The sequence below is a fragment of the Camelina sativa genome, chromosome 17 (genome assembly GCF_000633955.1).
Source record: "Camelina sativa cultivar DH55 chromosome 17, Cs, whole genome shotgun sequence".
NCBI classification, from domain to species: domain Eukaryota; kingdom Viridiplantae; phylum Streptophyta; class Magnoliopsida; order Brassicales; family Brassicaceae; genus Camelina; species Camelina sativa.
In genome coordinates this window covers 35,017,261-35,031,816 of record NC_025701.1, presented here as the reverse complement: position 1 = coordinate 35,031,816, position 14,556 = coordinate 35,017,261, and the positions used below count along the sequence as shown (strand labels likewise).

The following is a 14,556-nucleotide window of genomic DNA, read 5'->3' as shown; positions in this document are numbered from 1 at the left end:
ACAAATACATATGTTGTCCACAAGCCAAGGGAGTGCACAAAGGAGAAAATGAAGAGTAAGTGAAACTCACGTGTTCTTTGGGTCGCTTCCAGTTATGATACGCCAATCATCGTACTCTAATGCAGGGTAACAAATCTTAAGAGGCATATTCCCAATAATGTCGTCCCATTTAGCTTCCATTAAGTTCAATATAGCTTCATTCTGCTTTGGTGTACCCAAGGAGGAAACAATAGACCAAAAGTTTCCGAGCGAGAAGAATCTGAAATCCATGTGCGCAGGTTGTAGGTTCCCGAGGAGATACCCACCTTGCTCGGGGATCCAGTCCATAAGCCATGGAGGAATTTGCTCAGGATAAATGTTGAACTTGTTAGTAGCATCCGTGGAATACTCTTCTGTCTTGTAACGGTATATCTCATTGATCTTTTTTATGTCCACCCAGTAGTATTCTCTGATATGAAAGGACAAAGCACTTAATCTGTTGTTAATGGCTCTTACAAGATTCTTCGAACTGTCATTAACAGAAAGCATCTCCCGGGAGCATCTGAGTGCCGAGTAGAATAATGACTGCAACATATCCAGAGAGAAAAGTATGTATAAGTCTCACTATATGCATATCAACGCTGCGAAAAGACAATCAAACAAAGACTTAGTGTTGTACATACTTGGATTTCAAGGGGATGGCCATGAATACCCATTCGACGATCAATCATACAAGAACCATCAGTGACCAGAAGTGTTGGAAACATATCAAACCCATCTGCTAAACACAAGTTCATGATAAGCTTTATGCCTGTCTGAACATCTATCCTCTCTTGTAATGAGAAATCTCCAGTTATCTTTCCATATGCCCGTAAGAGAATAATCCACCACAAACCTAAAACAATGAAAACAATCACCAAAAAAACTTCCAATGGAGAATACAACCCACATAACTCTCCCAATGGCACTCTCAACGAATAGTCAAATCACATATGCATTGACAATTTACTAGCCAAAGAGAATCTACTGACCAGAATCCACAGGAGCAACACGGCCAATAGCTGATTCACCAAAATCCGGATCCAAAACCTCTTCTGTAGTGTTCTCATCAAGTGCCACGGTTCTTACTTTAAAACTTGCAGGCATCAATCCCTGGCCAGGACTATAACAGTCTACTGTCTTTTCCCAGCTCTTTACAAAAACAAACAAATCTCCATCAATACCAAACCACACAACATCATACTAAAGTTCCTATATCAAAAGTTGATTCCAACCCATAGAAACAACAATCACTATACACATTCAATGAGAGAGTCATCATACAAACCTGAAGCTGCAATGTATGTAGGAGAAAGTTCCTAACAATATCACCTTCACCTTTAAGCAAAAACGCTAAAGCAGAAGGCACGAAATCTCTAATAAACACTTGATCATAATTCAAAGGCGTCTTATCTCCAGGATCATTAGCCGCCACAGTACCAACCGGAGAACCACAATACCTAACAATAGCGTTTTCCAAAATCCTCCACGCTTCTTTCTCAGCCTCACTCTCTTCTCTCAAAGCTTTCCTCTCACCAGTAGTTTCTACATTTACTCTAGAAACTGTTTCTTCCTCTTCTTCTTCTTTTTTGTGTATCCTCTCTACAATTACACCGCTCTGAACGTGAATCCTCTCGAAGGTTTTGTCAGTGGGATTGGTTTCNCACTATACACATTCAATGAGAGATTCATCATACAAACCTGAAGCTGCAATGTATGTAGGAGAAAGTTCCTAACAATATCACCTTCACCTTTAAGCAAAAACGCTAAAGCAGAAGGCACGAAATCTCTAATAAACACTTGATCATAATTCAAAGGCGTCTTATCTCCAGGATCATTAGCCGCCACAGTACCAACCGGAGAACCACAATACCTAACAATAGCGTTTTCCAAAATCCTCCACGCTTCTTTCTCAGCCTCACTCTCTTCTCTCAAAGCTTTCCTCTCACCAGTAGTTTCTACATTTACTCTAGAAACTGTTTCTTCCTCTTCTTCTTCTTTTTTGTGTATCCTCTCTACAATTACACCGCTCTGAACGTGAATCCTCTCGAAGGTTTTGTCAGTGGGATTGGTTTCAACAGATGTTGAGAATTCTCGTCGATTTGGTGAAATCTTCGATTGGGGGAAAAACCAAATTGACGAAGGGGCAAATCTTTGGGTGAAGATAGTTCTGGTGGTTCGTGATAAATCTGGTGGTGGTGATGATTCTTTGGAGAAAGTGGAGAAGAAGAGGTTTCTATGAAACCGTGAAGGAGGTTTCGTGGAGAATCTGCGGAGTAGATAGATTGCGCTCATGGTTAGAGACGAGAATTTCGAAATCAGAATCTGTAAAAAATGGAGAATTAGGGTTTATGAATTGGGGATTTGATTAAATTAAGCGATGGAGAAGAAGGAAGATAATTTTGGGAAAAATCATTGGATTGAGGAAGAAGAATAGATTATTTTTCTTTCCTTTTTTTTTTTTTTTTTTTTTTTTTTTTTTTTTTTTTTTTTTTTTTTTTTTTTTTTTTTNTTTTTTTTTTTTTTTTTTTTTTTTTTTTTTTTTTTTTTTTTTTTTTTTTTAATTTGTGGTCATAACGGTTCATGCCGGTTTATTCTAGTACCAAAAGAAGAATTGGCGGTTCAGATCAAACCAGAAAATCAAACCACACCACCCCAATTTGACTCTGTAAAATTACTAAATAGTATGGTTTTCTGAATATATTAAATAAATCTCAAAACTTTATCCTGTTTCTTGAAAAAGATTAATTATACGAAATCAAAAATAATATGCCATGTAACTTTTTTTTTGTACTACTGTTAACTTTGTCAAAAAAATTAAAATAATATATTAAATTTAAAAGCTTTTGCCACAATAAGTTCAATTATTATAAAATTTTGAAAATATCTTATTATATAAAATTGGGTTTTGAAAGTTAGTTGTTAACAAGATTTTGACATGTATCAAGTTTATATCAACTTGAGATTTTGAGATTATAACAAAAAAACAAAATATTCTGTTTTTAACAATATTAATAATGTAAAAATATATTTATCAAAAAATTACAAAAATTATAAACATTAAAAGTTTTTTTTAATACTTATAAAGAGATTATATATATATATATATATATTTCATAAATTTGAAATTATAACGTTATTTACTTATTTTTAATTTTAAGTTATTAATTCTACAAAAAAAATGAAATGGGATTAAAGAAAATATACAGTTAATTATTTATTCTAAATTTTGTAAATAGTCACTTCTATATAAACATAGATCGTCTCATATTTTCATCTAACAAAATATTTTTTTCAAAAATATTGTTTTCAACTTTGTTCTATTGGTAGAACTTTTTTAATTGAAAGCTAAATTTTTAACAAAAATATATGTGTGTTCCTTTTCTAATATTGCATTTTAAAATTTAATGTAGTATTTTTAGTTTTTTTATTTAATTTATCTTTTCACCTTTGAATTATTTGAGATTCATATATTATCGTGCTTATAATTTTTTTATTATTTCTTTATTTATGTCAAATTTATTTTCTTCTAATTTTTCAACCTTGATTGGGTGTTCATAGACTCTTTTTTGTGTAAACATAATTTTTACCATTCTTTCAATCCTAAAAAGGAGGAGTACAAGCTCATCAACCTAATAGTTAGATAAAATAGGCTAATCAAAAACAAGCTTACAACAAACAAAGATAGATAGATTGGAAAAACATAAATTGTTGTTGATAGATCCATAGGAGTTCGGAGACTGTGACACGATGGTTTGCGGATAGGTTTAAAAGAATTGATTTGGAAACCTATTTCACCAAAGTGCACTTATCTTTTCGATCACGGGTTAAGAGAACTCCAGAGTTAAGTGTGCTTGAGCTGAAGTAGTTTTAGCATGAGTGACATTTCGGGAAGTGATTGTCGTAACTGTGCGAGCGAGGACAAAACAACTATTATGAGGAAGGGTCGGTAATATGGTGATTTGTAGGGTCGGTAAACAAGTATTCCTCCCGGACGTAACAGACCGGCCGCCGAATATGGGTGAGCCAGGAGTAGACAAGGGGCTCACTGAAGAAGGTGGCCATGAACTGGGAGTGGACATGGGACTCATTAAGAAAGGTGGCATTCAGAGAGTTCTAGAGACAAAGGCTACATCATGGTGTGTCAAAGATACTTGCACAAATACAATGGAAAAATTAACATTAGTTACTATCAAAATATTTTATGACATTAGAAACGAGTCTTTAGTTTCATTGGTTATCGGAACAAGCCATTTTGAGATAATTGAAAGACGTAAATATGTTGTCTCCACACATGAGGAAGGAAAAGCCGAGGTTCTTTCTATGGTGGAGGAGGTTGGACGCAAGATTATCTCTCCAAAGGGAATAATGTATAGGAGGTTGGACACAAGGTTGTTCCATAAGGGATGAAGGTGGGGCCAAAGTTCTCTCCATGATAGAAGAGGTTCGACGCAAGATTCTCTGCATAAGAGACGAGGGCGGAGCCGAGGTTCTCTCCATGGTTGGTCATACACTATTGTGATGATACATTATTGATTAGTATACTATGTAATATATGGTTTTTTTTAGCCAATAATTTTAATAATTAAAAGTACTATGCAAAAGTGAAAGTAAAAAGACCTATAATAGTTGACTTAATGTGTTCATACACACATTTTCTAGGTGGTGATAAAATATATATATATATATATATATATATAACATACAATATATTTAGGTGTAAAAAATACGTTTTTAATGGTAATGGTAATATACATAAAAAATTTGTAAATAGATATAAATCAGCATATTATAGCAAAAATAAAACTTATAAATAACGTAGAACAAATTTTAATATTATTTTTATTAAATTTAATTTAATTTTACAAAAATTTAAACCCGCACATCGGGCAGGTCTTCATCTAGTAATATATATAATATAGTAAGAAAGATTTTAAATATGTATAAAAAATTGTATTACATATTATTTATTATTTCTTATGTTTATAATTTAGATTATATTTTCTTTCCAGCGTAAAATTGAAAAAATTAGGAACTTCAAAGGTTTGTCAGAAAACTGTAAATATTGAAAGACATAAAAATCATGCTTCATTCTCAACAAAAAGACAAAAAAAACTTTTATTTTGTTATCCTTATTTTAAAGTCATCGACTCATCGTCACTAAATTCAAGAGTAGAACAGTAGGGAAAATAAATTAAAACTAAAAATTGAAAGAGTACAAAACTACCCAATCTTCTTCGGTTCTTCCCAAGAACTCTGTGAGCACAAAGCTAGTCACATTCCTGATTCAGAATAGAGGTGACTTTTGCAACTTCTTTTTCTTCTGCGCTTGTGTTTTGCTTTCATCTGTCTTTTGTACTTCTTTAAACGACATGATTGAATCTGCTTCTTTTTTTTTTTTTTCCTTTTTCTAAATGTCAATTCTTGAATCTGCTTTAGGACCAATGTCTGAATCTTCTTGATTAAGAAAATATCTCTGAATTGTTATGGTTATAGAAGCCTTGTTTCCGGATGTATTAATTTTCATTTTCTTGTCAACCACGAACTTGAATCGTTTCACTAAACTTACAAGTTTTTTTAATATTTAACTCTTGACATCTTTAAGTTATACTTACTTCAAAGAGGTCTCACTTGAACAAAACAATCTATCTTTTAACTTTGAAATTGGTGATTGTTGGAGCAGAAAAGAGGGTAGTGATGGCTGAGGGAGTAGTGTTGTTTGGAGTTCAGAAGCTTTGGGAGCTCCTAAGTCGAGAAAATGAGCGATTGAGTGGAGTTCATGAGCAAGTTTTTGAACTACAACGTCAGCTGGTAAGGTTACAGTCCTTGTTAAACGATGCAGATGCCAAGAAACATGAAAGTAAAAGGGTGAGAAACTTCTTGGAAGATGTCAAAGACATTGTTTATGATGCTGAGGATATAATCGAGACTTTTCTTTTGAGTGACGAAAGAGAAGAGACAAAGAAAAAGGGATCAAGAAATCTGCGAGAAGACTTGCTTGCTTCTTAGTGGATCGCCATAAGTTTGATTCTGATATCAAAAGCATAACTATGAGGATATCTGATGTGATTGGAGAGATGCAGAGTGTGGGAATACTAGAGATCATTGATGCTGGTCGTGTTGTTCTGTCTCTATTAGGGGTGGATTTCACCCCAACAATAGGCCCAGTCCAGAAAAGCCCCAAAAGAATTAATAGGCCAAGCAGGGTATTTTGGTCTTTTCGGATAACGAACCGACACATTAATCTATAAATAGTGAATGTACAGCGTACGGTGCAAGGACACGAAACACGAGGAGGAAATTTGTACAAGAGAACAGGTTCTCGCAGTATCGACTTGACGAGCTTGCAGTTCGTCAATTGTTTCCTTTTCGTCATTTTATAGCTCGTCATTATCACTTGTCGCCCGACTTTTTCATATATAAAAGAGAACTTCGACCCTCTAAATACCGAACTAAAACACTCTAATTGGACTGATTTGGACATCAACAATTTGGCACGCCAGGTAGGGGAAGCCAAGTTGAAATTCTCTTTGAAAGTTTGAAGAACGAACCTACAATAGTTACACGAGATGACCATAACAACCAAAGAAGGAAGCAAGGAAGCCGGATCGTCAGGGGGAACAACAACCCCGGCAGCGGATCAAGTAGAACAGACAGTCCTCCCAACCCCGGACGCTCCGAGAAAGGCTGCCACAGCGGAGAGTCCAGAAACATTCATCATCTCAAGAAACCTAGTGAGCCCGACGACCACAGAACCGACTCCGAATCCAGCGCAACTCACCCTGCTCAACAGCCAGCCCATCTCCAGCATAGACGAGCTATTCCGCGAGATCTTAGCACGCCTCGACCAGCAGGAACAGCGAACCAATACTTGATTGGATGCACTAACCGCAACACAGGTCGGATCCCAGGAAGAAATCAACCATCTCCAGGCCGTCTGACAAGGTTCGACGACTTTCTTCTCAGCAAGAATGATGCCAGGGCCGAATGCGAGAACAGGCGGGCTCGAGCGCGACCCCAACTCGCGCATCGATGAGCAGAGCCACAACGCCAAGGATGCCGAGCTGAAGCAAATTAGGGAAAATATGCAAGAAATGGAAACTATACTCTATAAAGCAACGAGTAGAGCGCCAGAGGTAGATCTCATGCTCGAGGCGACTCAGCGAACCCCATTCTCAAGAAGGCTTGCAACCACACTAGTAAAGCGAGCGGTCAAGCCAAGGCTGGGTTACTACGACGGGACAGCCGAGCCACGAGACTTTCTGCTTACTTTCGGGGTAGCTCTCGGTCCCTTGCAGTTCAGCCCGGCAGAGTACGATGCTGGAGCATGCCAAGTATTCGCCGAGCACTTGACCGGAGCAGCTTTGAGTTGGTTTTCGCGACTTCCGTCCGGATCGATTGATAGTATCAAGGATCTGATAACCAAGTTTTTAAAGCAGTTCTCCGTTCTGATGGAAAACAAGAACTCCCATGCCGATCTGTACGCGCTAACTCAAGGGCGAAATGAATCGCTTCAATCATTCATCGGACGTTTTAAAGAAGTCATCGTTAACGTCTTGATTCTGGACGCTGCAGCTATTGTTGCACTCAAAAATACGCTGTGGTACGAATCTCGGTTTAAAGAGGAGCTGTCCTTGACCCATGTAGAAACCATAGCCGACGCGCTACTACGAGCTGCGAAGCACATAGAAGTCGAAGAAGAAAAGGTGGTCAACGCTAAGAAGCATGCCGCAGAAACAAGCCACCAACGGTCACAGCTCCAAAGGTCGAATACGTTGAGCCACGCCAGCACCTCTCCGAAACCCAGACCGAACTTGTCGAACCTTCGCGATCGGTGAAAATATATACATCAGGAAGGAATGAGGTGAAAATTGCGCAGCTCAATACTGCGAATTCCATCAAAGTACCACACAGTCAACTGAGGAGTGTTGTTACCTCCAAACGATACTGATGGAGCGCTACAAAAAGGGGGCAATAGTTATCGAGTCTGACAGAAGCAAGACGACCCGACCCGGAAAAGCTGACTCCAAACGAGTTGAAAATATCGCCCGGAATTTTGTAAAAGATTCCAAGGCATCCGCTGACCAGAACGACGACGAAATAGAGGCGGTAAATAACAACGATCATTACAAACGACCGCGCACAGATCATCAGACCGACCACCGTCCCCCGGTAAGACGGATAAATATGATCATGGGCGGGCTAGCAGGATGCAACGATTCGGTCAGGTCAATAAGACATTACACCAAGAAAGCCGAAATGAAAAAATCCTGGCCGTCAAAGATCAGTTCCAAAAACACAACGATAACTTTCGACGACAGCGATTTGGAAGGCTTAGATTTCCCGCATAACGACCCACTAGTCGTCGAACTTTTGATCGGAGAAAGTGAGGTTACGAGAATCTTGATCGATACCGGAAGCTCGGTAAATGTGATCTTCGGGAACGTCCTGGCAGACCGGTTTCAATGGAGATCATCTCATGTCAGTCGGTACTATCGACCTACCGATCTTTGTCGGAGGAATGGCAAGGTATTCTCAGTTCGCCATCATCACCGTGGCGCCACAAGATGAGGGCAGTCCCGTCTACATACCATTAATGCGTCAAATTTCCAACCCCAAAAGGTGTGTTTACATTGCGCGGCAACCAGCATAGCGCTTGGACCTGCTTCCTGATCGAACACAAGATTCGTACAACGAAGAAGTTATAGCAATCAAAGCAGCGGGTCAGCAACGATGACTCGTCACCGACCGATGGAAGATCGACCCCGATCCAACAGGGCGTTACCGCAACAGAAGAAGTAAGCCTCGACGAGACCAACGGAAAACGATGTGTGAATATCGGAACAGAAATAACCAAAGCCATGTGCACCGAGCTGATCCTTTTCCTCAAGACAAACATCTCGACGTTCGCATGGACTGTGATCGATATGAAGGGAATCGATCCAACAATCACAACACACGAGCTCAACGCTGACCCAAAGCACAAGCCAATAAAACAGAAACGACGCAAGCTAGGCCGAGAGAGGTTGCAAGCAGTCAATGACGAAGTCGACAAACTGCTCGGCGCAAGATCCATCGTAGAAGTAAAATACCTAGAGTGGTTAGCCAACCCAGTGGTCGTCAAAAAGAAAAACGGAAAATGGCGAGTCTGCGTAGACTTTACAGACCTAAACAAGGCCTGCCCAAAGGATAGCTTCCCACTACCATGGATCGATCAGCTCGTCGAAGCAACCGCGGGCAACGAACTTTTGACCTTTATGGACGCCCTCTCGTGGTACAACCAAATTTTGATGCACAAGGATGACCAGGAAAAAACGTCATTTATCACAGACAGGGGCACTTACTGTTACAAGGTAATGCCTTTCGGCCTAAAAAACGCCGGAGCAACTTACCAGTGACTTGTTAACAAAATGTTCGCCGAACAGCTCGGCAGAACCATGGAGGTATATATAGACGACATGCTCGTCAAGTCGCAGCTCGCTGACGACCATATTACTCATCTCCGACAATGCTTCGACACCCTGAATAAGTACGGGATGAAATTGAATCCGGCCAAGTGTACCTTTGCAGTCAAGTCGGGAGAGTTTTTGGGTTACCTGGTAACTCGGCGAGGAATCGAAGCAAATCTGAAGCAAATCAAAGCGATCATCGACCTCCCCTCACCCAAGAACGCCAAAGTGGTACAGCGACTAACCGGGCGAATCGCCGCCCTGGATCGTTTCATATCCAGGTCGACGGACAAGTGCATCCCCTTCTACCAAATCCTCAAGACCAAAGGAAAGTTCGAATGGAATGAGGCTTGTCATGACGCATTTGGAAAATTGAAGAATTATTTGTCAACACCTCCAGTACTTGCGAAGCCAGAGCTCGGCGAAGTTTTATTCCTGTATATCGCGGTTTCCACGTCTGCAGTTAGCGGAGTGCTCGTGAAAGACAACCGAGGAGAGCAACGACCTATCTTTTCTGTGAGCAAATCCCTCGACGATGCCGAAACCCGTTACCCGACAGTAGAGAAGGTCGCCCTAGCAGTCGTCACTTCGGCACGAAAGCTCCGACCGTACTTCCAATCACACACCATCGCCGTCCTGTCCAATCAACCTTTGCGATCTATTTTGCATAGTCCGAATCAATCCGGACGATTAACGAAATGGGCAATCAAACTCAGCGAGTACGATATCGAATTCCGCACCCGCCCGGCCGCCAAATCCCAAGTGTTAGCTGACTTCTTAATTGAACTACCCTTGGACAGTGCCGAGCCTACGCCATCTGATCCGATAGATGGACAGTGGATCCTGCATGTCGACGGTGCGTCCTCCCATCTAGGTTCCGGTGTGGGCGTTCGGTTAACATCTCTGACCGGGGAAATTCTGGAACAGTCCTTCCGGATTTGGTTCCAAGCAACCAATAATGTCGCCGAGTACGAAGCATTAATCGCCAGACTCAAACTCGCCAGCGGGATGCAAATCAAACGAATCAGGGCTTTTTGCGATTCACAACTCGTCGCAAATCAGTTCAGTGGGGAATACGACACCAAAACCGAACCAATGGCCGCCTACCTCAACGTCGTCAGACTTCTGTCCAAACGTTTCGACGAGGTCGAACTCATTAAGATCCCTGATAACATCATTATTTTACCCATTTTAGCTATAGTTTTAGTATGCATTTAGGAAGAGTTTGATATGATTTCCAGGCGTTAATGTCTATTATCAAGTATTTTAGGTTTCAAGAAGGTTTTACAGGTTTTATAGCAAAAAGGCCAAAAGACAAGGAAAATACGTTTTAGGAAAGTTTTAGAGCTTTACAGTATGGGAAACGTTTGAAGAAATTCCAGAACTCATATTTCGACGTACTTGGTGTCTATGGAAAGCTGAGAGAGTCATATTTCTCCTCGAAGTGGAATCAAGTCAATCCATCCAACCATCCAGAAGTTATGCCCGATTTACCGAGACGTACCTTAAACCGACGTAAGGAGAACCATCAAGCCAATGGGCTTTTTATTGAAGGCCTGACCAGCTACCACCACGGCGGCCCAATCCAAGTCTTCACCACCGTTCTAGAAGCTTCCTACGCCGCCCCTTGCCATGCACTTAACAAGAGAAGACGTTTCTACTCTTACAAAACCCTAAACCTAGACAGAACCCTATCAATACTCTTCTAAGCTCTAGGGTTTTGAGTGTGCAATCATTGGAGCAGCCAAGAGACACGAACAGAGGAGCAGCCGACGTCCAGACCTCTCCCTCGTCCCTCTCTTTGAAGCTTTGAGATCCACCAACTCTTTCTATTCTATTTGCTTTGTACTTTGTTTCTAAGGGAGAAGATCCTACAACTTTGTTTGACAATCATTGAAGTAATATCTAAAATCCTCTTCTCTATTTATTCTTTTATGTTTAGGAATTGTTTAAACCTTTCTTTGATGATTCCCTTAAACATGCTAGAGTAGTTATCTAGTTGGGTTTAAAGGGATAAATCAAAGGGGGGGGAGATGATCTTAGTTTAGGTGTCAATTTTTAGGGTTTGTTAGATTTAAATCTGTTTATTCTATGCTTTAATTCTAAGTCTTTACTTAATGCTTTAAGTTAGCCCCATGAACTAACTATGATCTAAAGTGTGCGCTCTTTGCCAAAAGCTTGCATGTGTGCTTGACCTAGCTTAGATGTGTGGGGAGACATAGGAAGCACATACCCCTTACCTATGGAATTCCACGGATTATAATCGAACCTGTTTTAAATGCTTTGATCTATGCGTCGTTGCCTGGGACAGTTGAGTAATGAATTTTAGTGATCTTAGACGGTTAGCTTGAGAACATTAAGTTAACGGTTCATTAGTGTTTCGTAGTCCGAGTTTTAGATAAACAAACTAATCCTAAACTTTCCTAGATAGATAGATCATTGAACCCTTGCGATTCCCCTTGATGCCCAACGCTTGTTTCATTTATTTTACTTCCTTATATTTACATTCATTTGCTTGCTACAACAGTGACAACCAAAACCCTATTTTTATTGAGTCCTAGCCTTACTTACCTCCGGCGGATTCCATTGGACAACAACTCTCTCTCTGTGGGATCGATCCTTAAATACTACTATCGATTAGCTGTGCACTTTCAGTAGTTATGTGGTCTTTTTAAGGTAAAAGATTTGAAGTGAAAAACCACACACATCAAAGCTTTTTGGCGCCGTTGTCGGGGAGAGATTGTTGTTTACAAGAGTCTAGGAACTAGAGTAACGTCTAGGACACCTTGCTTTTTAATTTTTCTTTTTTTCATTGTTTCAGGAGACCTTGAGGATGAACCTCGACGCTCTCCCAGGAGATTTTGAAAACCTTACTATTGCTGAGCTCATGTCACATTACCGAGCCACGGACGGAGACCCATCCGGTCCGCAAGCCCACTCGCTGCACGGTACAAGCCTTGGTCACTCTCGACAACCATTGTACCATCACTTAGGCGACCTTGTCGCAGTTCTTTTACTCGACCATCTGGAGGCCGAGAACCTATGGGACCTGCTTACTGCCCAATTGCCCATTCGTACATTCCGTACCACACGGACGTGCCATGCTTTGCCACGGACCAATACCTTCATCCGCAAGAAATCTTGCAAGTCGATGTCAATGAAAACTTTTTCTATGACAATCGAAAACCAATCACTTCAAGGAGCTCTTATAATGAAGACAAGATCATGAAGATGATGGATGAACTTATATCAAGTCAAGAGGAGGCTGATAGAGTTCTAAATGCTAAGTTGGACAAGATGAGCATTGAGTTTGGAGCCAAACTCGAGACTATCACCAAGGACGTTACACGCTTGGAGGAACAAATCAATGGTGTCAACAATCAAGTCTTAAACAACACTGAGTATATTGATGATGACCGAATGAAGATTATCAATATGGGTTACACCATTGACACCATCGAGAGCCGTTTAGAGTGGAAGGTTGAAGCCTTACAAACCTTATTCAACAAATCCGGTGAATGCAATAATTGGAGTGAAGATCAATTATATCAACCTACTGATTCTGAAGAAGAACATGGAGCCTCATATGAGTACCCAACCGATCCTAACAAGTCCAAAGAGTGGACTAGAGAAAAAGATTACCCAACCGATGAAGAAGAAGCTTATTTCAAGGAGAGAGCTATAGAATATGAAGATTTGCCAAGAGAGAATGATGAGTCTTATGATCTATCATCTACTAAAGAAGATGAAGAAGAAGAGCTCAAAGACTTCTACTGTTGCATGACATATCAGTTCCCTAATGAAGAAGTTACCGAAAACCACAATTTTTGACAACTCCAACATCAAGAGGAAGCTTTCTACCGAGGTAACCCTAGAACTCGACCATCTCCAGCACCTTATGATGTTTATGAAGATTGGGAACCTGCCCCTATCCACGCTGAGAGCCCTATTAAATTTGATTCCCTCACCAAGCCTATCAAGACAATTTTCATATGTCTACCCAACAAAGAGCTGAAGAAGAGAAGATGCTGGACCTAATATTCAATTAGCTGATCTTCAAGATGAGACTATGAAGATGCTGCATGAGAAGCTTGACAAAATCGATTCCAATCTTTCAAGAAAAATCGATGACATTGCTGTTAGAGTTAGAAGCATAGAGGATCAAAGATCTAAGGATGCTGAAGCCATGGAGAGAAGACTCCATTGTCTTGAAGAAGAACAAGAGAGACATCTCAAGAGTGCCCAAGATGAGACTTGGGCAATGAAGTTTCGGACTTAGAAAGGGACCATGAGTCCAAGTATGGAGTTTTATTCAACAAGGAATTAGACACAAGGAGGCGTGTGCAGAAGCTTGAGAACCGAGCCTATGAAGCTGAGAGCAAGATGTTTGGTCTCGAGTTTGAACAAAAACGCTTTGGAGAAGCTATGTCCGAAAAGTTTACATTCACCAAGGAGAACCATATGCTGCTTAAGGAGATTGAATCAGAAATAAAGGAGAAGAACCAAGATCTTGATGATAAGATTGAGAATCTAACCTCATGTGTTGCTGAACACAAACCAGAAGAAGGAGCTCAGCTCGTCGAGGAAGAAGTAAGAGAAAAGGAAATCCTATTCGAAAAAGGAAAACATTCTAAATTCCTTTTAGGAAAAGGAAAATTTTCTTTTACTTCAACACAAGAGAATTTCGTGGAGAACAAGCAACAAGGTTCCATGGAGACTGAAACCTGCAATCTCAACTCATTCGACACCTCTCAAAAAGGAGAAGACGAATCAATACCCCATGTCGCTTGTAACACCATCACAACCTTCAAAGGAGTCCAACCTTTGCAAGAACTTGAAGAAGGGGAGATTTATGAAGAAGAAGATGAGCCATTCAAGGGAACACAGTTCCAATATGAACCACGTTGTCTCACCCTCTTGAACAATCATTGGTACCCATGCATGATAAGCCTAAGAGATCTAGGCGATTTCAACCGAGCTGTAGGAAGACTTCCCCAAGGTACCACTTTTGAAAAAGCTTGTTCTATTTATCATGTTGACCGGTTCTTTCTTGAGAGTTGTGAGTCAAGGAAAGAGATGAAGGAGCTAT

The 14,556-nt window shown here is 40.3% G+C and overlaps 1 protein-coding gene and 1 pseudogene across 3 annotated transcripts in view; one reads left to right on the top strand and one right to left on the bottom strand.

Annotated features, from left to right (window-relative positions):
* The window catches only part of LOC104758991 (alkaline/neutral invertase A, mitochondrial-like), a 3,821-nt gene extending 1,404 nt beyond the window's left edge, over positions 1-2,417 (bottom strand). The window contains exons 1-5 of one of the 3 annotated variants that reach the window (XM_019239801.1): positions 2,063-2,417; positions 1,307-1,649; positions 1,011-1,170; positions 663-874; positions 71-564 (exon numbers count right to left, since the gene is read on the bottom strand). In XM_019239801.1, the coding sequence (XP_019095346.1) occupies positions 71-564; positions 663-874; positions 1,011-1,170; positions 1,307-1,649; positions 2,063-2,313 (1,460 nt within the window). In that variant the 5' untranslated portion in view covers positions 2,314-2,417. Of the gene's footprint in view, positions 1-70; positions 565-662; positions 875-1,010; positions 1,171-1,306; positions 1,677-1,719 lie in introns of all 3 variants that reach the window. The other 2 variants (XM_019239800.1, XM_010481967.2) reach the window with 2 other exon arrangements.
* LOC104760082 overlaps positions 5,208-14,556 on the top strand; it is a 24,034-nt pseudogene continuing 14,685 nt past the window's right edge.